Genomic DNA, 27,743 nt, shown 5'->3' with positions numbered 1-27,743 from the left:
GTTTCTTAGTCCCTTTCTTTTTCTCTTCTTCTTTGGGACCCCTACAATTCGAATGTTTCTGTGTTTAATGTTGTTCCAGAGGTCTCTGAGACTGTCCTCAATTCTCTTCATTCTTTTTTCTTTATTCTGCTCTGTGGTAATTATTTCCACTATTTTATCTTCCAGGTCACTTATTCGTTCTTCTGCCTCAGTTATTCTGGTATTGATTCCTTCTAGAGAATTTAAAATTTCATTTATTGTGTTGTTCATCATATTTTGTTTGCTCTTTATTTCTTTTAGGTCCTTGTTAAATGTTCTTGTATTTTCTCCATTCTATTTCCAAGATTTTGGATCATCTTTACTATCATTACTCTGAATTGTTTTTCAGGTAGACTGCCTATTTCCTCTTCATTTGTTTGGCCTGGTGGGTTTTTACCTTGCTCCTTCATCTGCTTTGTGTTTCTCTGTCTTCTCATTTTGCTTAATTTACTGTGTTTGGGGTCTCCTTTGTGCAGGCTGCAGGTTTGTAGTTCCCGTTGTTTTTTGTGTCTGCCCCCGTGGGTAAGGTTTGTTCATTGGGCTGTGTAAGCTTCCTGGTTGAGGGGACTACTGCCTGTGTTCTGGTAGATGAGGCTGGATCTTGTCTTTCTGGTGGGCAGGACCACGTCCAGTGCTGTGTTTTGCGGTGTCTGTGAACTTATTATGATTTTAGGCAGTCTCTCTGCTAATGGGTGGGGTTGTGTTCCTGTCTTGCTAGTTGTTTGGCATGGGGTGTCCAGCACTGGAGCTTGCTGGTCATTGAGTGGAGCTGGGTCTTAGCATCGAGACGGGGATCTCTGGGAGAGCTCTCGCCGTTTGATATTACGTGTGGCCGGGAGGTCTCTGGTAGTCCAATGTCCTGAACTCAGCTCTCACACCTCAGAGGCTCAGGCCTGACCCCCAGCCGGAGCACCAAGACCCTGTCAGCCACATGGCTTTTGGGAAGTCTAAGATCTTCTGCCAGCATTCAGTAGGTCTTCTGTAGGAGTTGTTCCACATGTCGACATATTTTTGATGTATTTATGGGCAGGAAGGTGATCTCCACATCTTACTCCTCTGCCATCTTGAAGGTCCTCCTCTGGTTGTTGTTAGTTTTAATATGCAACATTATTTAAGAGCTCAGAGAAAATTGAGGTTGTGCAGTCGCAGACAATGAACAAGAAGGCACAGATACTTTTGGATATTAATATATGACACCAGCAACTTTGGGATGGGTTCTATTACCACATGGGGATTTATATTACCAGTTAACAGACTTCCATGCAACCACCAAAAAGACAATTTTTAATGATGAAATGAGGTCAGATGACTAGTGAAGAAAGGTACATAAAAGGAATAAAGGCATTCAAGGAAAGAGGAACACTTTGATACATTCTCATTCAATTTGGGAAAGCTAGGATAAGTGTAGGTGAGGAGGTATGAGCAATTTATTTAGGCAAAGTGACTTTATGTTTTTGAATAACATAACCCGGTAATAAATATACCTATAAACTTTAACCATAAATACAGAAACTTTAATCCCTTTTAAAAATTACTCAACAAAGCTTCTCCTAAAGACTCATCTATTATTTGAAATTCACATCTCTCAAACCCTTAGTGCTTTTTGCTTCCATCCATTAATACACCATTTCCCTGAGCAAAATCTTTAAAAAACTATAATAAGCCAACTAATATATTACACAGCACAGGGATTCCAAAATCAAAAACACTGCAAGTTCCAACAATAACCTGCCTTGTGACTCAATAATGCCAGAGTGTTTTATGAACTGGGGTGCTAAAATTCAATCTGAAAGGTATTTCATTGTAATACTGAGAATCCATGAAGGCAACCAATCACTCAAGTTCTGTTTTCAAATGTTTGGGGACCGCGGCTGTGCCGTGCCACACTCCTGCACAGCAGCACTGTTATCGTGCTACCAACTGCCTCCAGCTGCACACTCAGCAAGGACCAGAACACACAGCATGCGCTTGCCCTAACAGCTTCTCACCGGCATTGTTTATTTAATTCTCCGAGCTTGAAAGGAAACCTGAAGAGTCCTCAGACCACCTGGGAGCAAAAGCCCGACACATAATAAACAAGCACCCAAAACATCTGTAGAAAAAGATACACTGAGCTTCTTACTAAAGCCTTCCACAGCACATTCTCATCACAATAAGCCATCCTATTCAGTGGTAGATCTTAATCCATCTGGGCTATTGTCTCAGAAGCAATTCCATATCTTCAAGTTGGAGACAAGGCTATAATTGCTTACCTGACTCACAGGCAAATGTCTTTGACGTTTCATCATGAAAGATAATTGCCACTGCATGTTTCTTTGTCTCTCGAGGCAGCCTGGTTATATTTTTGATGTTGTGCAGTTCAGTTACCTTGAAAGAAAAATATTTTTAACTTAAGTGTACAGTACATGCTATATATCGGTGCTTACACAAAATGATCAGTTATTACTGTCTTAAGCCACTTTCCAATGGCTATTTTTACTTGATAGCCAGGTATGATGTACTGGGTAAAAGGAACTGCTGTAAATAGGCCTTTAGTCATGTGGAGGTCAGGTGTGGGCGAAGGGACGTGTTCCACAGTCTTGTCATTAGGTCTCAGTCTTTAGTGAGCCTGTGCCCCTGGACTGTGAGCTTAACAAGTGTTTCTCAGTCCTCCCTAACCATAGGTGGGAGAGGATGGCTAGAGTGGGCAGAAACTGGGTATTTACCTTGTCTTTAACAAGGGTACCAGTTTTGACTTGATCAATGTTCAATGCTTTCACTTTATCACACATTTTAACTGAAAATGAAGGGTTTTGATGAAGGGAAATGACTTAATTCCATTTATGATTCACAATGCCAGCCTAGAAGCACTATCAATCACTAACTAGTGTTCTAAGTGAAAAAAGATAAACAGATATACTTATATATTTAAAAAAATTTGCTCCTCTATTTGTGAAGATGATACCTCTGATGTTGATTAGGATATACTAGTATAAAAATAGTTTAAATGACCAATTCATGGCTAACAACTGTACTGATGACACCTAATATCTGTAAAATAAAACTATGTGGCTACTTGTTAAAGAGCTTTATGTTTTTTGTCATATTTCCTTTTAAAATCTGTAGTGATCTAGACTTCTAGCCTCATAAAATAACATGCTTATCACTCAGTGTTGCTGTGTAGGCTGTCCATAGGGGCCCTTTTGTTCTTTGTCACAGTGAATTTACAGTCTACTGTCTACATTCTACACTGCAGGAAAATTCATTTTAATACATCTTTTCTTCATATTTGTTTTTTTCTCTCTCCTTGTCATTATCTCATTTAAGATTAACATGCAAAATTAAAATGGGTAAGATAAGTGATTTTAAGTTAAATAAACTAAAAACGATTTGCTTCATATATATGCATATATATAAACACCTGTATGTATTCATTTGTGAATTATACACATACTATACCTATCTATCATCTATCTATCTATCTATCTATCTATCTACCTACCTACCTATTTGGAAATACTCATTTTCTCTTCCAGGAAAGAATAATTAGACACTAATATCTTACAATGTCTGAGGTCTAATACTCTGGGGAGAAAGATGAGATTTTTTTTTTAGAACAGTGATTTGCATATTATATTTAAAGTACATTAAAGCATGTTCTCAATGATAAATTCTTGAATTTTTAAATGATTTGATAACTGACTCAAGTAATATTTAAGCCAAATTTTTTTCTAACATAGTAAGTTAAAGATATTTTAAAAAGAGATATTATTTTCAAGTGTTATTAATTTTAAATAAACAAATGATCTTATCAAAATTAAATAGAGACTAAAAGCAATGAAGATTTTGTGTTGCTTAAGAACTGATGCAATTTATGTCAGGTGAGCATAAAAGTGATATGCTGCTATGTACATTATATATAATATCTAGTTGTACCAAACAATATCATAAAAACATTTACTATCCTGCTCAAAGGTCTTTCCAAATATGTTTATTTACAAATATAAAAGAATATTGGAACAGATATTGTGGATTACATCTTTTTTTGTCACCTCATAGCAAAAAATCAACAGAAGAAATTAATAAATACCCTAGCAAAATGCAGCAAGCACTAGAGATCTAACTTTAGTGCCTTAGGCAATCTGACAGATGATGTAGTTCAACCAAAGTGTTCGCTCTTCTGTAAAATGTACATTTAGAAATGCAGAGAACCTCTTCAAGCAGACATTGTTATCCTGGTTTCCACAACAGTGCAAGGCTTTTTGTTGTTGATCAATAGAGCGATGCCACCCACTTCAGTGTGTGCCCTAACACACTGAAGAGATGCCAGAAAGCAAAATACTCATGAGGAGCATAAAATTCCACTTCTCAGATTGTCTTGGTTAGGAAATTCAAGTGTTATACTAGATTATAAAATGTTACAAAATCATACCAGAAGATACCAAAACCATACTTAGAAGATTTTCTAAGGAGTTGGTATACCTTTGGAATTTGATATATCTTTAATTCAAAATATATTTTAAAAATATTTAAAATCATAACAATTTAGGTCAAGATATATTTGAATCTCCTGTCCTCACTTTTCACTCTCAGTACTATATGATTTTACCATCAAGTACAAAACTATTTGTATTTTCTTACATGAAGACAATTTTTAAAAGAATGTCTTTAAATGTTTTAAAATAAAAATGTTTTTATTAGTCTAAAACCTAACAATGTGACATAAAAGTAATTATGAACTTTTATTAAGATTGTGAAATCCTAGAGCATTTCAATAAAATATATCAATAAATTATTACATCATTTAACAATTCAATCCATATATCTGAAATATTGATTTTTCATATTGCTATAAAAGGGCAAAATTTTAAAGTTTAATAATAAAGTATTAAAATAATTACTTTAAATATGAAGTCAACAGAATATAATTAAAGGAAAAATTACTTGAAAATAATTCTGGTTTTTCAAGTCTAAGTCAATAAATGTCACGGTCAATAATTTAAAATATTGAGGTTTAATAAGTGATAGAAGTAAAACCTAAATATAAACATACCTAAATGATGACTTTGCTACCTGGTGTTATTTAATTTTTATTTCAAGGAGCAATCCCCAAGGAATTCATAGTGATAAGAGCCAGAGGTAGAGAGTTCAAAGAAAAAACATATAATTTTTTTTCTGAAGGACTTCATAACATAGTTGGGGCGATAATATTACAAATGATGGTGATAAACCCTGTGATAGCCAAACAAACACAGAAAAAGAAAGTCTGTATTTCTGCAACCAATTTGTGGATTGGTCACCTGTACCAATCACTGTTACAAGAAACCTGGATTTTAAAGCATAAGTTAAAAAAGTATATAGACAGCTTCTAAACCTTATTCTCCTGCCCTATTTTGTTCATGTGGGTTATATCTATTAATGATCACAATAAGAAATATTAGTACTTATAAAGTATTCAAAACTTATTTATTAATGTGTTTAAAACTAATAATAAACCATTTTATGATAACACAAATACTATTCTAAAATTTTAAAAAATTTCTTAAATAGGCAAAGAATGTTAATGTTTTTACATTTTTGCAAAACTCAATGTCTGACTTAAGAGAAGACAGCTTGATACTCATTTCTGCTTCTGAATTCAGATACATGGTTTTGATTAAGTATATACAGAAAATAAGTCCTTAACACAGACATGAAGTTGCAAAAGGGAAGAATAGTTTAAAAGCATTTTCAGCCAACTGTAGATATTCTTCAATTCTATCTCCAAAGTTGACATATTTCTTTTAAAGGTTATTACCATGGGGGGTCTGACATAGTGTCATACACACTTTACACTCTGTTGCATTAAAATCCATAGGTCTCTTTTCACCTTTGGCTGATTATGGGTAAAACACCGGTTCACTGAGTTATGAAGATCTTATAAATGTCAACATATTTCATTATCAATATAAAAAATTCATCAATATCACCCTTGGTTTACACAAAAAAGTCTGTAAGTTTTGAGAAGTTGTTAAGCTCAAGAATGCAGACACAGTAGATGCCCAAATTTTAATTTTCATCTGAAAACTTAAAATTTAGCTTTGTTAATAAATACTGTCAATTGTTTTCTTTGAAGACAGGCTCATTTAGTTCATTTTTGAGAATATGTCTGAGAAATACCCAAGTCTGAATAACCATATTTTTTCTGTCAATCACACTTTCATTAAAATAGGTGTTCTGTGAAAAATATTTTTGCCAGTTTGCTTGTAATTTCAACAATCACACAAGTGCTCCCCCTGGAGATAATCATTTCATGTCAGTATGTAGCAGATGTGTTTTATGGGTTCTTACCATCTTTTCACATACAGTATTAAAAAGATGTACTTAAAGGTCTAGATTTAATAAAGTTATTTTTATTGTTTCATCAAGATGATTCCTAAGTAAAATGAAAATACAATTGACATATGTTTTGTTTGTTCATTTGCTTATTTGGGTGAATGTATGATGGTAAAGAATAGAATGACTTTAGTCCCATTTATTTTTACTGCTTTGCTTAAGCCTTTGGTGTCATATCCAAAAAAATAATTGTCAAAACCAATGTCAAGGAGATTTTCCCCTATGTGTTTTCCTAGGAATTTCATTGTTTCGGGTCTTACATTTAAGTCTTTAATACATTTTGAGTTTATTTTTTTGTACGGTATAAGAGAAGGTTCCAATTTCATTCTTTTGCATGTGCATATCCAGTTTTCCAAGCAACAATTATTGATGACACTACCCCTTTCCCATTGTCTCTCCTTGGCACTCTTGTTGAAAATTAGTTGATGAAATATATATATATATATTATTTCTGGGCTCTCTATTCTGTTCCACTGGTATCTTCATCTACTTCTATGCCATTGTAATACTGTTTTGATTACTATAGCTTTGCAATATAATTTAAAATGGGGAAGTGTGATGCCTAAAGCTTTCTCAAGATTGCTTTGGCTGTTCAGGGACTTTTGTGGTTTGATACAAATTTTAGAATTGTTTTTTCTAATTCTGTGAAAAATGCCTTTGGAATTTTGATAGTGATGGACTCAATATTGTATATTGCTTTGGGAAGTATTGATATTTTAACAATATTAATTCTTCCAGTCTATGAACACAGGATATCTCTATTTATACCTGCTTCAATTTTTTTTCATCGGTGAGTAATAGTTTTCAGTGTACAGGTCTTTTACCTCCTTAGTTAAATTTATTCTTAAGTATTTCATTTTTTTGATACTATTGTAAATGGGATTGTTTTCTTGATTTCCTTTTTGGAGATATCATCACTGGTATAAAAAATGCAACTGATTTTTGTATGTTGACTTTTTATCCTACAGCTTTACTGAATTCATTTATTAGTTCTAACATTTTTTATGGAGTCTTTAGGTTTTCCACATATAGGATCATGTCATCTGCAAAAAGCAATAATTTTACTTCTTCCTTTCTGATTTTGATGCCTTTTATTTCTCTTTCTTATCTTATTGCTCTATTACTTCCAGTACTATTTTGAATAGAAGTGGTGAGAGTTGGCATCCTTGTCTTTACCAGATCTTAGAGTAAAAGCTTTCAGTTTTCCTCCATTGATTATGATGTTAGCTGTGGGCCTTTCATAAATGGGCTTTATTTTGTTGAGGAAATTTCCTTCTGACCTATTTTGTTGAGAGTTTTTTTTTTAAATTATGAATGGATTTTTGACTTTGTCAAATACTTTTTCTGCAGCCATTGAGATGATCACGTGTTTTTTATCTTTCATTTTTTAATGTCGAGTATTGCATTGATTGATGTGCATATGTTAAACCAACTTTGCATCCCAGGGATAAATCCCACTTTGTCGTTATGTATAATCTTTTTGATGTGCTGTTGAATTCAGTTTGCTAGTATTTTATTGTGGATTTTTGCATCTATGTTCATCAGAGATATTGACCTTTCTTTTCTTGTGGTTTCTTTGTCTTTGCTTGACTTTGGTATCAAGGTGATGCTGGCCTCATAAAAGGCAAGCGTTTGGAAGTAATTCATCTACTTCTGTTTTTTTAAAAATTTTCTGCACAGCAAAGGAAGCAATCAATGAAATGAAAGGGCAACCTACAGATTGGGAGAAAATATTCATAAACCATATATTTGATAAAAGATTAATATCCCAGGGCTTCCCTGGTGGCGCAGTGGTTGAGAATCCACCTGCCAATGCAGGGGACACGGGTTCGAGCCCTGGTCTGGGAAGATCCCACATGCCACGGAGCAACTAAGCCCGTTAGCCACAACTACTGAGCCTGTGTGTCTGGAGCCTGTGCTCCGCAACAAGAGAGGCCGCGATAGTGAGAGGCCCGCGCAAAGCGATGAAGAGTGGTCCCCACTGGCCAGAACTAGAGAAAGCCCTCACACAGAAATGAAGACCCAACACAGCAAAAATAAATAAATTAATTAATAAACTCCTACTCCCAACATCTTAAAAAAAAGATTAATATCCCAAACATATAAGGAATACATGTACAATACTCAATAGCTAAAAACAAAAGAAAACCAAATAACCTAATTAAAACATGGGCAAAGGACCTAATAGATGTTTTTCCAAAGAAGACACACAAATGGCCAACCAACATGAAAAAGGTGTCCAACATCACTAATCATTAGGGAAATGCAAATCAAAACCATAAGGAGATATCACCTCATACCTGTTAGGAGGGCTGTTATCAAAAAGTTAAAAGATAAGTGTTGGAGAGGATGCAGAGCAAAGGGAGCCGTGGTACACTGGTAGTGGAAATCTAAACTGGTACAGCCACTATGGAAAACAGTGTGGATGTTCCCCAAAAATTAAAAATAGAGCTACCACATGATCCATCAATCCCTCTTCTGGGCATATACCCGAAGGAAATGAAACCAGTACATCAAAGAGATATCTGCGATCCCATGTTCATTGCTGCATTATCCACAATAGCCAAGATATGGAAACAATGCAAGTGTCTGTCAATGAATAAATTGTGATGTACATATAACATATAAAATATGAATATTATTCAGTGTTAAAAGAAGGAGATCTGGCCATTTGTGACATCACACATGAACTTGGAGGACACTATGCTAAGTGAAATAAGCCAGACAGAGAAAGTAAAACACTGTATGATCTCACTTGTGGAATCTAAAAAAGTTGAATACATGGAAGCAGAGCAGAATAGTACTTAATGGTGTGGAAAGTGGGGAAATATTGGTGAAACGATACCTAGTTGCAGGTATGTAGGGTGTTAAGTCTAGAGATCTAATGTACAGCATGATGACTATAGTTAATAATACTATATTGTATTATGTATTGTATTGTGACCAGATTTCAGGTGGTCTCACAACACACACACACACACACACACAAGGTTAACTATGTGAGGAGATGGATATGTGAATTAGCTTGACTCTAGTCATCATTTTACTATGTATATGTATACCAAAGCAGCATGTTGTACACCTTCAATATATACAAATTTTATCTTTTAAAAAATAATACAATAACTACTACTATTGTTTGGAGCCATTGCCTTGATTTGTGCTGCAGTTTTACCTATTATTGCCTTTGCACCAAAACAAAGTGAAAATGACAAGTAATATGTTAGTACTATGATGGAAAGAGTCTTGTCTTTATGGGCCACTCTGAGATCCACTGCTCCAAATACAGCTTTGTCCCAGGCCCACAACACCTGCTCTGTCATAAAACTCTGTCAACGTCTACTTCATGAGCACTCTTACTCCTTCCCTTCCACAACTTCACTACTCATCCAGACTCTCACTCTTTCTCATCTTAAATATTTCCATTATTTTTCCGTCAGCCGGCATACTCTTCGTCTTCCATTATCTTGTTCACACTGATCGTAGACTAATATCGTTAATCCAAACATTTGATGCTGCCCCTCACGGCCTTAAATCCATTTAATAACACCTCAAAATTAAGTTCTCACTCCTTAGCAAGGACTTGACAACTTTAATGACTCAGTTCCTACCTGTACATCTAATCTCATGTTTCTCTACACCAACTTTGAACACAAGTTAGGTTCCAGCCATATACAAAATCTTTCAATTTTCCTGAATAGAAACATGCTATTGAAAGGTTATGTAGTCTTTCACAGAATAATCTTCTTGGGGTTCCCGGTTCCTTCATCTTCCTGTCAAGCTCACAATCATTCATCAAGATCAATGGCAAGCCTCCCTTAGTCTCTCCTGAATGACTCATGCATGGTTAATAACTTATCCCTGTTGGTGATGGAGGGGTGGGATGTTTCTCAAGACCTTGACAGCTTGATCTGAATTTGGATGTCTCCTTGACTCATTATGAAACCTGGTTGTGTTCTTTCACTGGACTCAGTAAGTAAATTATTGAGTTGTTCCTTTACTAATTCATGTCATTTATTTATTAATTCTTTACATAACTAGACTTCAACATAGGATTTTTTTTTTTTGCATTTTGACTATATGCTTTTCACAGTGAAGACCAGTAGGCATCTGTTAAGTGATTATTTCTTTCATATTTGATGAGAGAAGAAAAGACTAAAGATAAAGAAGAGGGTAGCATACAGCTGCGTTGGGCTATATGTTCTGAAAGGGAGGGCATACTTCTACATATAACTTATGAAGTAAGTCAGAAAGAGAAAAACAAATATTGTATATTAACGCATATATATGTGTAATCTAGAAAAATGGTATACATAATCTTATTTGCAAAGCAGAAATAGAGACACAGACATAGAGAACAAACATGGCTACCAAGGGGGAAGGGGGGGTGGGATGAATTGGGAGAATGGGATTGACATATATACACTACTATGTATAAAATAGATAACTAACGAGAACCTACTGTATAGCACAGGGAACTCTACTCAGTGCTCTGTGGTAACCTAAATGGGAAGGAAACCCAAAAAAAGAGTGGTTATATGTATACGTAAGCTGATTCTCCTTGCTGTATAGTAGAAGCTAACACAACACTGTATAGCAGCTATACTCCAATAAAAATTAATATAAAAAAGAACAAACATCAGAGAAGCTGCTTCACTTGTATATCAAAATGGTTAACTAGACTTTACTTGTTCTACCATTACTTAGAACTTTCAGGAAGAATCTGATATGGGCTGAAGGACATAGTGATATTTTTTCAAATTAAGTCCAAGTTTTTCAGAGGGATTTTATTTGCATACTAGCAACAGTTAGTATAAACAAATTAAGGTTTATTGCACAATTTAAAAATCATCATACTTTTTATGTTATATACCTTTCCCCTTAGCATAACTGTGCAAATTAAACTAAATATTAGCATTCAATGCAGATCTTACTCACAAGTATAAAATTAATTTTCACTATTTAGTATACAGATACAAAGTTGAAAAAAGCATATTTACTGAAATTATTTTTTGTTTTAAAGTGTCTTATCAGTTTACTGTCATGACAACTGAGATCAGATGCTGCCTATTTAGGCACTCAGTTTCCTTCTTTAAACCTAATCTTATTTTGAAAAATAAAAGACATTAACTTTCAGAGTTTTTCAAGTATATTTAAATGAATTTGAAAATAAATTGCACTCCTCTTTCTTATTAATCTTACTAATAATTCTTCTCAATCCTGACATTTTACTAATCTTCTATGGTTGTTCTAATTAAGTCAGAGTTTTGATTTTTGAGGAGAGATATTTTTAGGAGCTAGTTTAATAAAATCCACTTTATTAGGATAGAGAATATTGATTTTCCAATAAGAAAAAAAGGTGGAAGTTTTACTGAAGTTTTTAAATTATTACAATTAATACATATCAATCTCTTTTGAAAGCTTGAGTCCTAAATTTTCATAATGCTAATTTAAATATTGGTGTTATCCTATACATTGTATACTTCAATATTCTAGTCATAATATTTGCATAGAAATTTTATAATTGCTTCCTTTTGATATAATTTATATCAATTTTCCAATAGCTGCTTCCTTACATTTGTCTCCTGTCGCTGAATAATATGAATGTGTACCATTGAAAGACTCAATATAACTCAATTTTTAAGCTCCTTGTGATGATATCATGTACTCTGATACAGACCTCCCATGCTTACTATTTGACAATCCCAACATGCTCATAATCAATAATTATAAGTTCAGTCTTTTAAATCTTTGAAAGACTTAAGGTCTCTCAAATATTAAACTACATTATGAAATGCATCTTCTAGAAAAAATAACTATGGATAAAATTACATTAGAATTAAAATTAACTATAGTAGTCACCATTGGCTGTCTAATCAGCATCCAGTTCCAGTTCCTTCATTCATAACAGAATCTGATGTTTTTCAGTTATGCACTCCTACATCATGCAGCCCAAGTGCCCTGGTAGGCATCTCTCACCCCTAGTATCATGGTAGAACTTGTTACTCCTAGGGTCACAGTCTCCTTGCTTGTGATTAGTTTAAGAAAGAGAACATGACCTAAATATAACCAGTGACTTGTGAACGGAAGTCTTCTGGTGGCTTCTGACAAATGTTGTCTTATCTGGAGGTAACCTCCAGATAAAACTAGCCCCCTTCTCCAGTGGATGTTGTCCTGTCTGGATGTCATAATTCAGAGATGCTACAGTTATCATTCTACTAGATTGAAGATGAAGGCAACTCTAAGGATGGCAGAGCAGAGATAGGAAAGAAGAACAAAAAAAAACAACCCCCCCCCCAGGTCCTTAATTTTCATTCTTAAGCAGAATCAAGAACGAACCAAACCCTGAAGCCATTTTCTTTTTCTGGACATGCTGTAATATGTGAAAATGCTCTTCTTTAAGTTGTTTGAATTGGGGTTTCTGTTATTTTCAGCCAAAAACATTCTAACTTATAAAACAGAGAGCTAAGCTTTCCTCATTTAACAATGGGAAATTGCTGTCCCTGTCTGGGTGGCCGTCCCACAGTTAGAGTGATGACCAGAGTCAGGGCCATGCCTCCTGCTTCTCACACTAGTGATCTTTCCATCAACTTATGCAATAGCTATTGCTCTGAAATTCATGCTATTTAATAATGGCAAAAATGGATAATCGAGAAGTTATTACAGGAAGGAGAATTCAACTACCAAAGAGACCCAAATTGTAGGGATGATGAAAGGAATCCCAGAAAAACTCATTACTTTATTACTCCAAAATATTTTGAGGTTCTCTATTATGAAAAACAAAAAGATAACCTATTTTCAGGGCCAAGAAATGCAGAACATTAGTACAAAGGAAAAATAAGCACTAAAATAGGAAATGTATATATGTCTTTCTCTCCCTCCCTCCCTCTCTCTCTCTCAACATGTGTAAATTTAGTGTCTAATATATTTCACTAACTTAAGAACAAAAAAGCATGAAACAGCTCAGTCAGCCCTAGCATCATTCTCACTCTGAGAGGCACAGCTTTGCTACACAGATACTAACAGATTCTCTACAGATTCTAGGACTTTACTTACTAGATGCACAATTTTAAGTCTTTTAATTACAGTAATGGTTGAATAGCAGCCCACCAAAAGACGTGTCCAAGTCCTAAACCCCAGAACCTGTGAATGGGACCTTATTTGGGAAAAGGGTCTTTGCAGCTGTAATTAAGTGAAGGACCTTGAGAGGAGATCACCCTGGATTCAGTGTGGGCCGCACAGCCAATGACCAGTGTCCTTAGAAGAGTAGAGGGAGCTTTGAGGCAGGACACAGTGGACACGGTCACGTGAGTGTGACGGCAGAGGCGGAAGCGATGCTGCCGCAAGTGAAGGGGTTCCTGGAGCTACCAGAGGCTGGAAAAGGCAAGGGAGGATGCTCCCCTAGAGGCTCTGCAGGGATGCAGACCAGCCGACACCTTGATTCCTGACCTCTGGCCCCCAGAACTGGGGGAGAATAAACTTCTGCGATTTTAAGCCAAATCTGTGGTAGTTTGTTAGGCCAGCCTGGGAAACTAATACGATTATACAGTACTATTTGAAGATGAACAGCCCAATTTGTGTTTTAAAGTCAGTAGTCTTGAATGAAGGTAAAATGACAGAAAGAAAATGATGAAAGATTTGTATATAGCCCCGTTTCTCTAGTAAGATATTAGTTTCTTAAAAAGCAAAGAATATATCTGTATTTATTTTGAGTCACCTAAAGTATGGTTAACATCAGAAAGTGTCTAAACATAGTTCTCAAAATTGATAGACGGCATGAGAAAAACCACATGGTTACCTAAGCAGATTAAAAAAATAATTGATAAAGTTCAACACCTTTTATGAGAAAAAAACCCTCAATATATCAAGTATAGAAAGGAATTTTCTTTAATACCAACATTTATTTTACTTCATGCACAAGTACTAGACACAGTTCCTTTATTACTGGAAACTTGGCAAGGATACTCTCTGTCAGTGCCTCCGTGTAACATAGGTCCTAGACAAGAAGTTAAGAAAAAGGCTAAGAAAGGAGAAGACAGAACTATCAGTATTTGTAGACAATATGATCACTGACATGTAAACACTAGCAGCATTAATAGAAAAATAAATTATTAAAACAAAAGTATTCAACAATACTGTCAAATACAGTCAACACAAAAAATCAGCAGGATTTCTCTACACTAGCAAATATTAACTAGAAAAAATAATACCTTCACAATAACAAGAAAAACTGTAACATACCTAGGGATTTCGTTGGAAAAATTTTTAAACCTTAAAAGAGGAGCTGAGTAAAAAGCATATTCCATGTCCTTAGATAAACTGCTAAGGTAACTTTAGAAAGTAAGAACTGAGCGTGTTTGGGGAACAATGTTCCTAACAAATACCACAACATCGTGTGATCGGTGGTTATTTAAGACAAGTGGCATGTTAGTGGTACAAGAACAAACAAGGAGACAGTACAGAGTAATCAGAGAAAAACCTATGTATGTGAGTATAAGATCTATGCCATCACAATAATTGAGAGGATAGCTCATTTAACAAATGGACTAGTGATAACTGAGTCCCTAAGTATTAAAAAAATAGATTTCTGTTTAATGCAGGACTCCACAAAGTGAACGGACAGAGGTGAGAAATTATATACAACATCTAAAATTGAAGTAAGACTAGTGTTTAGAATAGACAAGAAAACCTTATAAAACAGCCAGAAAAATAAACGGACCCCAGTATGATATGGACTAATGATATGATCAAAGAATTCATGGAAGAATAAATTCAGAAAGCAATTGTGCATAGGAAGAATTCCTCAAATTCATTGGGAATAGAAAACTGTATGTTAAAACACAAGTGAATATCACTTTACATCCATCAGATTTGGAAAATTAATGACTAATGGAAAGTATTAATAAGAATGTGAGCATACAGAACCCTCAGGTGCCCTGAGGATGTGTACAGTGGAGCTGATTTCTGAAAAGTCATCTGGTTGTACATACTTAAGTACTCACATATCCTTCATGCAACGATCTTATTCTTTTTATATATGCCAGAAAATTTCTCACATTGGGGCATAAAGACACAGAACAAAAATCTTAATTACTTCATTGTTTGAGGTAATGAGAAGTTGCTGGCAATCCAGTTTCTATCACTAGGAAAATGGAAAAGTAAAATATAATGGATGTAAACTATGGGGTATCATGTAACAGAAGCAACTGGCAAAATGGAGACACAGACATGCAAATAGGTCTAAAAGTCATAACGCAGCATGAATTAAAAATAAACATAGTAAGTTATAATACAATATTACTTAAGTGAATTAACAAAGCAGGACATGTTCAATAAATCAACAGTATACATTTATAAGATTCACATAAAGTTTCCCATCAAAATCATTATAATGATTATGGAAGTGGAGAGATGAATGGGATTAAGAAATGGGAATAAAATAGATTAATCAAATATTATAGAGATGAATGATGATAGCATCCATTAACTTAGCAATAATGATGAAATCAACCTTTGCAGCTGCCTTCTATCACACCAGAAAAAGAAAGAGGAAAGAAGGACGTTAGAGAAGAAGGGAGGGAGGGAGGGAGGGAGGAAGGAAGGAAGGAAGGGAGGAAGGGAGGAAGGGAAGGAGGGACGGAGGAAGGAAGGAAGTAAGGAGGGAGGGAGGAAGGAAAGAAGGAAGGAAGGAAGGAGGGAGGGAGGGAGGAAGGAAGGAAGGAAGGAAGGGAGGAAGGGAGGAAGGGAGGAAGGGAGGAAGGGAAGGAGGGACAGAGGAAGGAAGGAAGGAAGGAGGGAGGGAGGAGGGAGGGAGGGAGGAAGGGAGGGAGGGAGGAAGGAAGGAAGGAAGGAAGGAAGGAGGGAGGGAGGAGGGAGGGAGGAAGGAAGGAAGGAAGGAAGGGAGGAAGGGAAGGAGGGATGGAGGAAGGAAGGAAGGAAGGAAGGAAGGAAGGAGGGAGGGAGGGAGGAAGGAGGGAGGGAGGAAGGAAGGAAGGAAGGAAGGAGGGAGGAAGGGAGGAAGAGAGGAAGGGAAGGAGGGAGGAAGGGAGGAAGGAAGGAAGGAAGGAGGGAGGGAGGGAGGGAGGAAGGAAGGAAGGAGGGAGGAAAATCCACTTCCTAAAGAAAAGTCAACTGAATGATATGTGAAATTCTAGCAGGTCAACTGCTATTAACAATTATATGGCTATTACAACTTTTCAGTGCTCTGAATTAGTCTTCAGCTCAGCTCTCTATGGCTTAGTATGTGGTGACTCCTAACATAGTAACTAATGGGCACAATTATGTTCTACTAGTAAAGGACACAGAGTGGAAAGGGTATTGGTACGATCATTAATGTATATCAGTTCCAAAGAGTGTATATATAATAAAGCTATAAGAGGCTCTGGTTACTTCCCTATGCTTATGAGACCAACTCTAGGTGAGATCCATGACTTAACTGCGAATCATGTTTAGCTTGTTTACCTATATATGCTTATAGCATCTAGACAGGATATCCAGGATTATTTATACCTTTTTATTTAGATTTAAAAATGCATAGCTTTAAGTAATAGAAAACTCAAATATCAGTGATTGAAATCTGTGGTAGGCAAACTATGGCCTGTGGGCCAAATTTAAATAAATTTTGTAAATAAAGTTTTTGTAAATAAAGTTTTATTGGAACACAGCCATTTGTCTACATATTGTCTGTGGCTGTTTAATGTACTACAAGGGCAGAGTTGAAGAGTTGCAACAGAGACCTTAGGATCTGCAAAGCCTAAAATTTTTACTATCTGGCCCTTTACAGATAAAAGTTTGCTGGCCACTGATTTAAGCAAGTTTTTTTTTTCTCACATAATAACTTAGAGGTAGGCAGTTATTGGTGTTAGTTTAGCAGTTTGATAATATAAGAGGCAACAACTCAGGCCCAAATACAGGTATTCCCCACTTTTCAAAAGTTCTCTTTAGACCACTTCCCTTTTATTAAAGACCTACATCAGCACCTGTTTTCGCCACCATTTCTCTCAAGCTCATCTCCTCAGGGCACAAAATGTCTGCTGCATTTCCAGCTATCATGTTTTCAATGTAGAAAAAGGGAATAAGGGACATTACTGGCCATATCAGAAAATATAAATTCCTTCCTAACCTTTTAGTAGGCTTAAAATTTTTATCTCATTGGTCAGAAATGTACCTCCATAACTGCAGGAAGTGTAAAAAGTGATCATCTAGCTCTTTCAGTCTCTATATTGAAGATGGGAATGGAAGAAGTGAGTTACAAATGGGTGGGTGTTGAGTTAGCAATTAATTCAATTAAACCCCATGCCTGAACTGTCAGAGTTGCACCATATTTTGCTTCAAATGCAATACCTATCTTGTGTATACCTCCTACAGGCTATGAGGGAAAGGGGATACTCTCACTTTTGCCAGACCAAAAACACCCCTTCCCAAATGAAGATAAAAATTTAAATAGTACGCACTAGAGTTAGATCACAACACAGAGATACTCCAGGTCACCTGACCTAGTCATGGGAACTTTTTCTCCAGCCAGTCGTAGGAGAGAAAGAGAGTTGAAGCTTGAGAATGTCTTGGTGTTCCATTGCTGTCTCAGAGAGGGAAAAAGCCACATAAGTCAAGGATTTCAGGCAGCCTCTAGTTGCTGAGAGCAAACCTTCTTGGCAGCCAGCAAGGAAACAGGGACCTCAGTCTTACAGCTGCGAGGAACTGAATCAGCCAACTCCAGAAGGAGCTTGGAAGCAGATTTTTCTCCAGAGCCACCAGATAAGAGCTGAGTCTGACTGACCACTTGACTTCACGCTCATGGAACCCTCAGCAGAGAACCCAGCCATACTGCACCTTATGACCTACAGCACTGTGAGCGCATAAATGCCTGTTTTTTGAGACCCTGAGTTGGTGGCAATTTGTTACACAACAATAGTAAGTGAAAGCTATATTCCAATTATTTGTGATTAAACTGCATAAAAGATCCAAGTTCGGGGACTCATGTGAGTCTGACCACATGAGTTTATCTGCAAGATGGAACTGGAATAAAAGACAGGAAAGTTGACTTTTACATCCACCATCAGGGAGTCAGCTGTACTAGATCTAAGACTAGGAGAATATCATGTAGCCCTGAGCTTAGCAGGACAATTTCCACTACACCAAGACAGCTTTTTATGAAAGGGCATAAAAAGGAGAATAGTGGAGAATTACAGACTACTGCAAATCCAATTACATTTTAATTTTATAGTACCCTGGATTTCTAAATATGATTAACTTGATTCAAAGACATAGAAAAGGAGAACTGGGGTGGAAATAGTTGCATAAAACTTACAATCCCTCTTTCTCTTTGTCCCTAAATAAATGGGGGAAAACCCCTAACTTCCCTGAATATTGTATAGCAGGAATTTAATCATTTATTCAGGATGTCAAATTATGTGTGAAAATAATTCCGAGTAGAACAAACTCAACACTTATTTCACTGAATCTCAAAGCCTATGGTTCCCTAAATTAAGAACCTGTTCTCTTATCAACAAAATCAGTTTAGTGGCTACTACTTGTTTGTAACCTAAGATCGTTTAATGGGTAATGAAAATTTTACCTTTTGTTATTAGAAGTATTAGATAACTCTGCAATGACCTATATGGGAAAAGAATCTAAAAAAAGAGTGGATATATGTATATGTATAACTGATTCACTTTGCTGTACAGCAGAAACTAACACAACATTGTAAAGCAACTATACACTAATAAAAATTAATTAAAATAAAATAAAATAAAATGGCCACTGGTCCAATGTAAACACACACACACATACAAAAAGAAGTATTAGATGTAAAAAGGATTTACAATTTTAAAAATATTATATAATTTGAAACAAATATGAAACAGCATTATTTATAAAACATAAGATGATACATAGATATTTATAGCAAGGTACAAAGTAATAATTCAAGAATAAAGTCTCACTAAAATATTCTTCAAATTTTAAGTTGTAAATGAATATGATTTCATTACTTGAAGTATAATATATAAATTTCCATTAATGGTAGAAAAACAATTTATCCTCAGTGAATATTATGCAATTAGCTTTTCTCCTGTTGCATCTGTCAGATATTATACAACTAAGCAGACTTTGTTAATGAGTAAGAGATTTTTAAAAATCCAAAATGCATTGATGATATTCTGAAAGAATAATTAAGGGCACTGGATCAAAATCCATTAGATAAATGTAAAAATGTTTCAGAAATCATGGAAATAATGTCATAACAAAATTGTGCTGTTGAATATTCTTTCTCAAATTTACTATCTGATTTACCACGGAAAATGGCTTGTTTGAAATTACAAGTTACTTTATCATGCAAATGGGTCTCAAAATTTTTCTAAAGTTGGTATGAATTATGTCTCTGGTTTCAAAGATGCAAAATCTGAGGCTGAAATGACTTGCACAACCATAACTGTTTTACTTTTCACATTGTCTTACATGAAGCTGTCATCTCACTTTCTGAGCTATGATATTATTTGCATTTTACAGACAGGAAAGTGAGAGAAAGACGTTGTTTAAAGCATACTATGTCTTCCTGATGTAGCACCATTGCAGAGGATTGCCTCCTACAGACACAAGTGAGTAGTTTTAAAAAGTGAATAAAGACAACAATTTTCCTAACATAAATCATATTGCTGCATACTCTAAGTCAAGCCCAGATTAATCATACAGATATTTTCTAAGAGTCTGATTCCATATTTCTCAGTGAACAGATATCTGTCATAGAGCAATAGGTTATAAACAAGTCCTGATTGCTGAGTGATTGCTTTTCCATGGCTTTCTTAAGCCACACAGAATGATTCTTATTGGAGATATCTTAGATGTTGCAAAATTTCAATTGACCTTGACTCAAGTATTACAAACATCAAGTCCAACTCTGGGAGTTCCCTATTATTTTGAGATCACAGCTCCATAAATCCCCTCCATCCAAAGGTCTTCACCCATGGTCTCTCCTGCTGATCTCTGAGAGCTGTCCATTCTCAGCCCATCCATCTCTGTCAGTGAAGGTGCATCCAGCCTTGGGCATTTCTCCCCTTCATCTTATCCTACATAAAACCAACTTTTCGTATTCCATTTCTATGAGTCTTCCCTGAGTGACTAGCACTAGTGTTCAGATATTATGAGACAATTAACAAATGATCATGGATTAACAGTGACTGTCACAGGAACCAACGTGTGTGTCCATAGGAGCTTCTGTTCAAGAAACTGAAACGTCTTCAAACTAAGAGATTACAGCTAGATGAATGAATGAATAAATACACAAATGGATAAGATGCCTTAACCCAAATAAATGATTATCACTCTGGGAACTTCTGGTGGGTATTTCAGGACAAACCAAGCCTATGATCGCTCTTCACACCGCACCAAGTGTGTGCTCATCCAAGCATTTAGCCATTTCTTCATGGAATCAAAATGAAAATGTTCAAGATACCACACTGTACACATGTGCTGTTTCTACACTTACCGATGCTTTTGCTTCTAGCTTTAAGAACATACTATATTTATAGGTGGCTGTTTTTCATAAGGACGCCTTCATCTTTTCCCAAATTCTCTCAGATGTTTACTTTACATATAGATAAATAGGACAACTCCAAATAGGAGTAAAAGAGAATAAAACAATGTTTTTAATGTCAGGTTATAGGGAATTTAGAAATAATATTGGTCTCAATACGGGCATCGCTTTTCTGGCATCGAGTAGAATGGGAACTTCACATAGCACTATCTTCATTCATGCTTCTAAGGGATTCTATTTATATTTTCCTCACTACAGACAGCACTCATATTTACTTTATTAAAATTTCTATAAACTGTTTCTTTTTCATCTGCTTAGAAAATTAAGGAAAATTTATTAGCTGATTCTATGTAAATTGCTTTAGTTCAGTTTCCATTGAGGATAAATTTGTTTTGAATATCTGTTATGACAATTATATATAGCTACATTTTCAACCCTAATGCATTTTTAATAACTTCCTTCAGCAGCTAGTGATTTGAATTTCAAATTTCTTTCTACTGAGAAGTAAAAAAAAATTATATACCATTTTATAGCAGTTTCACATATAAAAATTGATTTATGGAGCAAGATCTCTCTCACAGTAAACATATCAAATGTCTAAATGAGATCAGTAATACTCATAAGCTTTGTAATATGTATGTTTCAGATAGAGTATAGCATTAAGTTAAAGTTGGTAAAAAAAAATTGTATCCTTAGATTATTTTGCAGAAGGCCCTCACTTAGGTTGGAAACATTTTGTTCATTTGATTGATTATTTTAATTTATTTCTATTGAGCACTACAGCAGATTTTAGGGCATATCAAAATAACCGACTAATCAGAAGTTTAAAGTGTTTAAACATTAACAAATAGGACAATTTGGGAAATCCATAATGGTCTACTTCTTTAAGCCATCTTGAAAATGAAGTATTTTTTTTTCCAATTCTGGAGATCCAATATTTGGACTGAGCATTAATTGTTCAAGGGAAAACAAAGATTTTAAATATGCCAGCCTTTTTCATAAAGAGATCTTTCTTTATTGACCTGATCATCAGAGGGAACTATGAGAAATTTAGAGCTTTGCCATGTTCACGTCTGAAAAAAGGACTCATAATTCTATGAATGGAAAAAGCCATGGGAAGTGATAGTTCAGTCTTTGATTTTGAAGAAGCGAAAGTATATTTCAGGATAAAAATGTCATGAACATCTGTGATTGTTTTTATTGCCTTGATGGATGGTTGTCCAGGCCTTGGACAAATTAACCCATCTGACTCCTGGGGTGGCCTTCTGGACACTAGCTACACCCACCCGCCCTGTCCTAGGGAGGGGCAGCCCCAGAGAAGAGCAGGACTCACACAGTCTCCAAAGTTCTGTCTTCTCTCTTCTTCAAACTCTTTGCAAATGTCAGTATTTTTAATAACTTTATGGTAAAATTAACAATTATCTCTTTAGAATTATTACATTTTCAGCTAGGAGTATATTTAAAGAGTCTTGATAATTACATTTTATAAATTTTACTGGATAGGATTTTCATGTTTATTCTACTAGCATTTCCTCATTGAAATGGGACTTTTCATAATTTTCTATCATTCCTTGAATTAGCTGTTTTTTTCAGTCAAGTATCAACTTTTTGATTTGTAACTCTCAATAAATTTATAATTGAAATACGTGTGAAATATCTTGGATGTCACCATAAGGCTGGAACTACGGTCAGTGTCTTTTATTATTTATTTATTTATTTATATTTTTTTATGCGGTACGCGGGCCTCTCACTGTTGTGGCCTCTCCCGTTGCGGAGCACAGGCTCCGGATGCGCAGGCTCAGCGGCCATGGCTCATGGGCCCAGCCGCTCTGCGGCATGTGGGATCTTCCCAGACTGGGGCACGAACCCGTGTCCCCTGCATTGGCAGGCGGACTCTCAACCACTGCGCCACCAGGGAAGCCCCAGTGTCTTTTATAGAAGACGGTTTCATTTTACACTGATCAGGCTTTGACAGAGAAGTGTTGACATACATCCACCTTCACATTAATTCTGTTCAGTAGATTTCCTGGGCAGTTTCACTACAAACTGGCTGTACTTCTAATTGTTTAATGAAATATATACGTGAATATACCATACATAAATACTTCAAGATCTAACATGCCAAGAATCACCATTTTTTCACCCAGTCTCGATGAACAGCACAGCCATTCATCCCTCACTCAGTCCTGAAAAGATATCAAGTCTTATTCCTCTCTCTTCCATTTCCCCGATATCCAGTCAGTTACTAAGTCTTCTTAATTTTACTTGACTGTACCTAGAAAATATCACCCAAATATATCTCTTCTCCATTCACTTTACCCTTCTCCATTTAGGACTCTGTTGTCTATTATGGGGAAATGGAAATAATTATACTATAATATTTAATTATATTGTTTTTCTGTATATAGTCTATTATCCCATCCATTTGATGTGATGTCATGCAAATTATTTTTTTCTGAATACATATTTGAAGATATGAAAAAACATTTAAAACCCTTCACAACTGCTCTATTGCTTACAGGATAGAGGTTAAACTCATGAGGAAGGTATTTATGACCCTTCACTTGTTCCACCCACTTCCTTTGTGCTTATTTTCCACTACTACAGCCCTCCTTTCAGAGTTTGCCAACACTAGATTCCTCAAATTTTCTTCAACTCACCATGCAGTGTAACGTCAGTACTTGTAATCACCCTTTTTCTTCCTCATAGAATGCATCCCTCTCCATTATTTTGTTTTGTCAAAACAGAGTAATCTTAAGAAGCCCTTTGGAAAGTCCTGATTTCCAAAGGTAGACAAGTGTTCCCTTTTACTTTTATTACTGCACTTCATCATATTTCATTGTAGTTAGCTATTTATAACCTAGCTTTCTTGTATTGTAAAATCTTAAAACAATAATGATAATAACTCTTAACATTTTTTGACTGCTCTAAACAGTCTTTAAAGAGTTCACATGTAGTATCTTATTTATACCTCATAACGGTCTTGGAGGAGTAGGGCAATTACTGTCACTATTGGTTAAATAAGAAGAGTATCTCATCTCTTCATCTTCTGAGCCTCAGTGTCTGTCTAGTCACCAGATACCATAGTTTCGCAAAACTATATATTATATTTATATTATATTATATTATATTATATTATATTATATTATATTATATTATAAAAATAGTATTTTCTCTGTTTTCTTGAATTGGGTTTGACAGTCATTTCCCAATATTCAGGGCAGGGCTCTTTTCCTTTGTAGCACAGTAGAAATTATTCTCAGTGGCAAGATGCACCTGTATGTTACTTATGGCACCCAGTGAAAGCAAATATTTACATTGAAAGTTTTTCCTTTAATTCGAGCAACATCAGAGTTGCCTAATGGTAATATAATTTTTATGGCTAGGTAGAACTTTATCATGTGTGAGTGATAAAGAGTGGCAGTACTGAATAATAGAAGAGATGATAAAAGAGAATTTGAATAATGCTAGCTGTACATTCTAAGAAAATAAAGAAGCAAAAATCAGTGTCATAGCGCTAGTTAAGAAGAAAAGTAGTGAGGTTGACACAAATATTTTGGTCTGAATGCTGAAGAGACATTTCAAATTTAGCATATACAGAATAAAAGTGTGTGATTTTTTTTTTACCCAAAGCCTATAATAAGACAGCCAGTGAAGCATTAGGCAAAACTTGCTAAAATAGTATCAAAATAAGAGAAGAAACCATTTACATATTTTCTTGAAAACAACCGTTAAGATTTCTTATTACTGATGAATCATGACCAAATTATTCTTCCATAACAGAATTGGTCTAACTTCATGGTTTTAATTCACAATCACTGAGGAAAAAAATAAGATAAAATTCCTGAAAGGAAATTTAAATCACTAGGAAACAGAATTAGCTTCCCAACTCCTGGGAATAATAAGTTGTAATAATAAAAGCTTTTAATCTCCAAAACATTGCCGTGAGAAAAGTAAATTTTAGCTGCCACACACACTGAATCTAGTTATTAAAGTGCTTTAGGAAGTTTCAAGTTACAATCAGTAATATCTGTTTAGTTATTTATTAAAAGATGAACTATTCCTATTCTCACTGCACAGGATCTTTCATGACTTAATTTTCACAGACTGGAGAGAGAGCTTACACACATAAAGTGTGTATGTTTTGAAAGTGTTAGTCATAGTTTTCTAACATTAATTTTCATTTAACCTACTTATATCTGCAGTCATTCTTTTCCTTCTTTTTTGTTAAAATGAATGCTCTCTGGTTCTGTTAAAGACCAAACCCTATCATTATACACAAGAACCTTTTAATCATCACAGTTTCTGTCTACTAGATTGTTCCCTTTGGCATATAGGTGTGTTACAATACATGTCATATTTAAAAAACATATCTGCTCTATATATTGGCTCAATTTTACAGTGAAACGTCTTGAAAAAAATTGCCTGAGTAGCTACCCGTTCCTTACCCCTCAATCTCGTGTAAGCTACTCCAGGTGAAATAAGTCCCCATGTTTCACTGAAATAGCTCTTGGCAAAGCCACCAAAGACCTCCATGTTGTCAGTCCAATGGTCCCTTTTCTGTCACCTTTCCCAATCTCTTAAACTAGACACAGATGACCATTTGTTCACATTTTTTTAGCACAGTTTTCTCGTAGTTTTCAATGGTTTACCCTTAATGCTATTTTTCTCATCTGACTGCCTGCTGTTCTCAGATTTCCTTTCTGGCCCCTCCAGCTCTGCTAATCCTCTAAGAGCTGGAGTGTTATCTCCTTTCTCTTCATTCTTTCCCAAGGACATTTTATCCAGTGTTACAGAATAAAGTGCTATCAATATGCCAATGACAGTCAGATAAATAACTTTATCAGTGACATTTCCCCCACCCCAGCCCACATTTATCTAATTGACTACTTGACATTTTAGTTTGAATGCCTAATAGACATTTCAAATTTAACATATGCTAAGTGAAACCTTGTGATTTTTACTCAAAGCCTGCTCTTCTGTCTTTCCCATCTTCATGAACTGCGCCATCCTTATCTCTGTTGCTCAAGTCCATGAGTCCTACCTTTCACTTACACTCAACATTTAATCCATAGGTACATCCTGTCCATTTTCACAAACTATATCCAAAATGTGTCCTTTGACCTCCAACTTCAATACTAACTTGATCTTTCTCAACAGTCTGTTTTCCAGGATGATCTTTTTCCTTGTTAACTTTATTGAAGAATGATTTATACATGGTAGGTTACCACCATTTAAAGTGAACAACTGAATGAATTTTGACCATTGTATGTACCTTTTAAACCACCACCACAATAAGAATAAAGAGGGCTTCCATCACCCCCCTAAACGCCTTAGGTCCTTTTGCAGTCCAACCTTCCATCTATTCCTCCCTCAAAATAGGCAACCAAGGCAGGCTATGATTTTTTTTCTATAAATAAGAATTTTGTTACCACAAATACAAGGGTGAAATCATACAATATGTACTATTTTGGGTCTTCTGTCTTTCAGTCAGCGTCATGATTCTGAGATTCATCTGTTATTATGTGTATCAGTAGGTCTTTCCTTTCAATCATTCAGTGGTTTTCCATTGACGGATGTACCACAATTAGTTTATTCATTCTCCTGTTTGGGTTGTTTCCACTTTTAGGCTATTTTGAATAAAGCTACTATGAACATTTTCGTACATATATTTATTTGGACATGGCTATTCATTTGTGGGGAAGGGGGGTAAATTTCTAGAAGTGGAATGGCTGGACAGATGTATGTTTACTCTTTTAAAGAAACTGCCAACTGTTTTACAAAGTGCTTATAAAATTTTACATGTCCATCAGCAATGTATGAGTTCTACAACTCTGGTTAGTTTCAATCTTTATAATTTTAGCCATTCTAATGGATGGATAGTGTTACTTTGAATTTAAATCTTGCAGATCACTGATGATGTTGAGCATCTTTTCATGTTCTTGTTTGCTGTTCATATATCTTATTTTGGAAAATATCTGTTCACGACTTTTGTTCAATCTAAAATACTGGGGTTTTATCCTATTATTGACCTCTAAGAATTCTTTAAGTATTCTGGATATGTGTTTCTGGTCAGAGAAATGTTTGCATGTATTTTCCCAGACTTACCTGCCTTTTTGTTAGCTAAATCACTTGAAGAGAAAAAGTTTTAAATTTCAATATAGTTCAATTTACCAATTTTTTCTTATGGTTTATACTTTTTGTGTGCTGAGAAATATTTGCTTATTACCAAGTGGAAAAGGTTTTCTTCTATACTTACTATGCAGAGTTTTATAGTTCTGGCGTTTAAATTTAGACCAATGATCTGCTGAGTGTATTATGTGTGTAATGTGATGTAAGATCAATGTTCATTTATTTACACAGAGACATCTAGTTGTTCTAGCACCATTAGTTGGAGAAAGTTTCTTTTCCTATTGACTTGTCTTCATACCTTTGTCAAAATGTAACTGACCATATATGTATGCATTCATTTCTGACCTCTCTATTCCCTTCCATTGATCTATATAAATATCCTTTTGCTAAAATCATAATATCATGATTTCTGTCACTTTATAGTAAATCTTGAAATCTTATAAATTTCCAATTTTGTTCTTTATTAAAATTGCATTGGCTAATATAGGTTATGCAAATATCCATATAGAATTAGCTTGTCAATACCTACAAGAAAATATTCCTGGAATTTTGATAAGAATTATGTTACATAACGATTTAGGAAGAATTGACATCCTAACAATATTGAATTGGTATCAATCTAATAATATTTTATTTCTTGCCATTTATTTGGGTCCTCTTTAATTCTCTCAGCTATGTTCCATAGTTTTCAGTGTAGAGATTGCACATG

General features: G+C 35.2%; 1 protein-coding gene across 2 annotated transcripts in view; it reads right to left on the bottom strand.

The window, feature by feature from the left end:
• DOK6 (docking protein 6) overlaps positions 1–27,743 on the bottom strand; it is a 419,379-nt gene that overhangs the window by 244,099 nt on the left and 147,537 nt on the right. For both annotated transcript variants that reach the window (XM_082641623.1, XM_082641622.1), the window contains exon 3: positions 2,271–2,385. In XM_082641623.1, the coding sequence (XP_082497749.1) occupies positions 2,271–2,385 (115 nt within the window). The remainder of the gene's footprint in view (positions 1–2,270; positions 2,386–27,743) is intronic.

Source organism: Mesoplodon mirus (genome assembly GCF_964341445.2).
Source record: "Mesoplodon mirus genome assembly, chromosome: 13".
Taxonomy (NCBI): Eukaryota; Metazoa; Chordata; class Mammalia; order Artiodactyla; family Ziphiidae; genus Mesoplodon; species Mesoplodon mirus.
The sequence above is the reverse complement of the archived record's forward strand: the minus strand, read 5'-3'. Positions and strand labels throughout refer to the sequence as shown.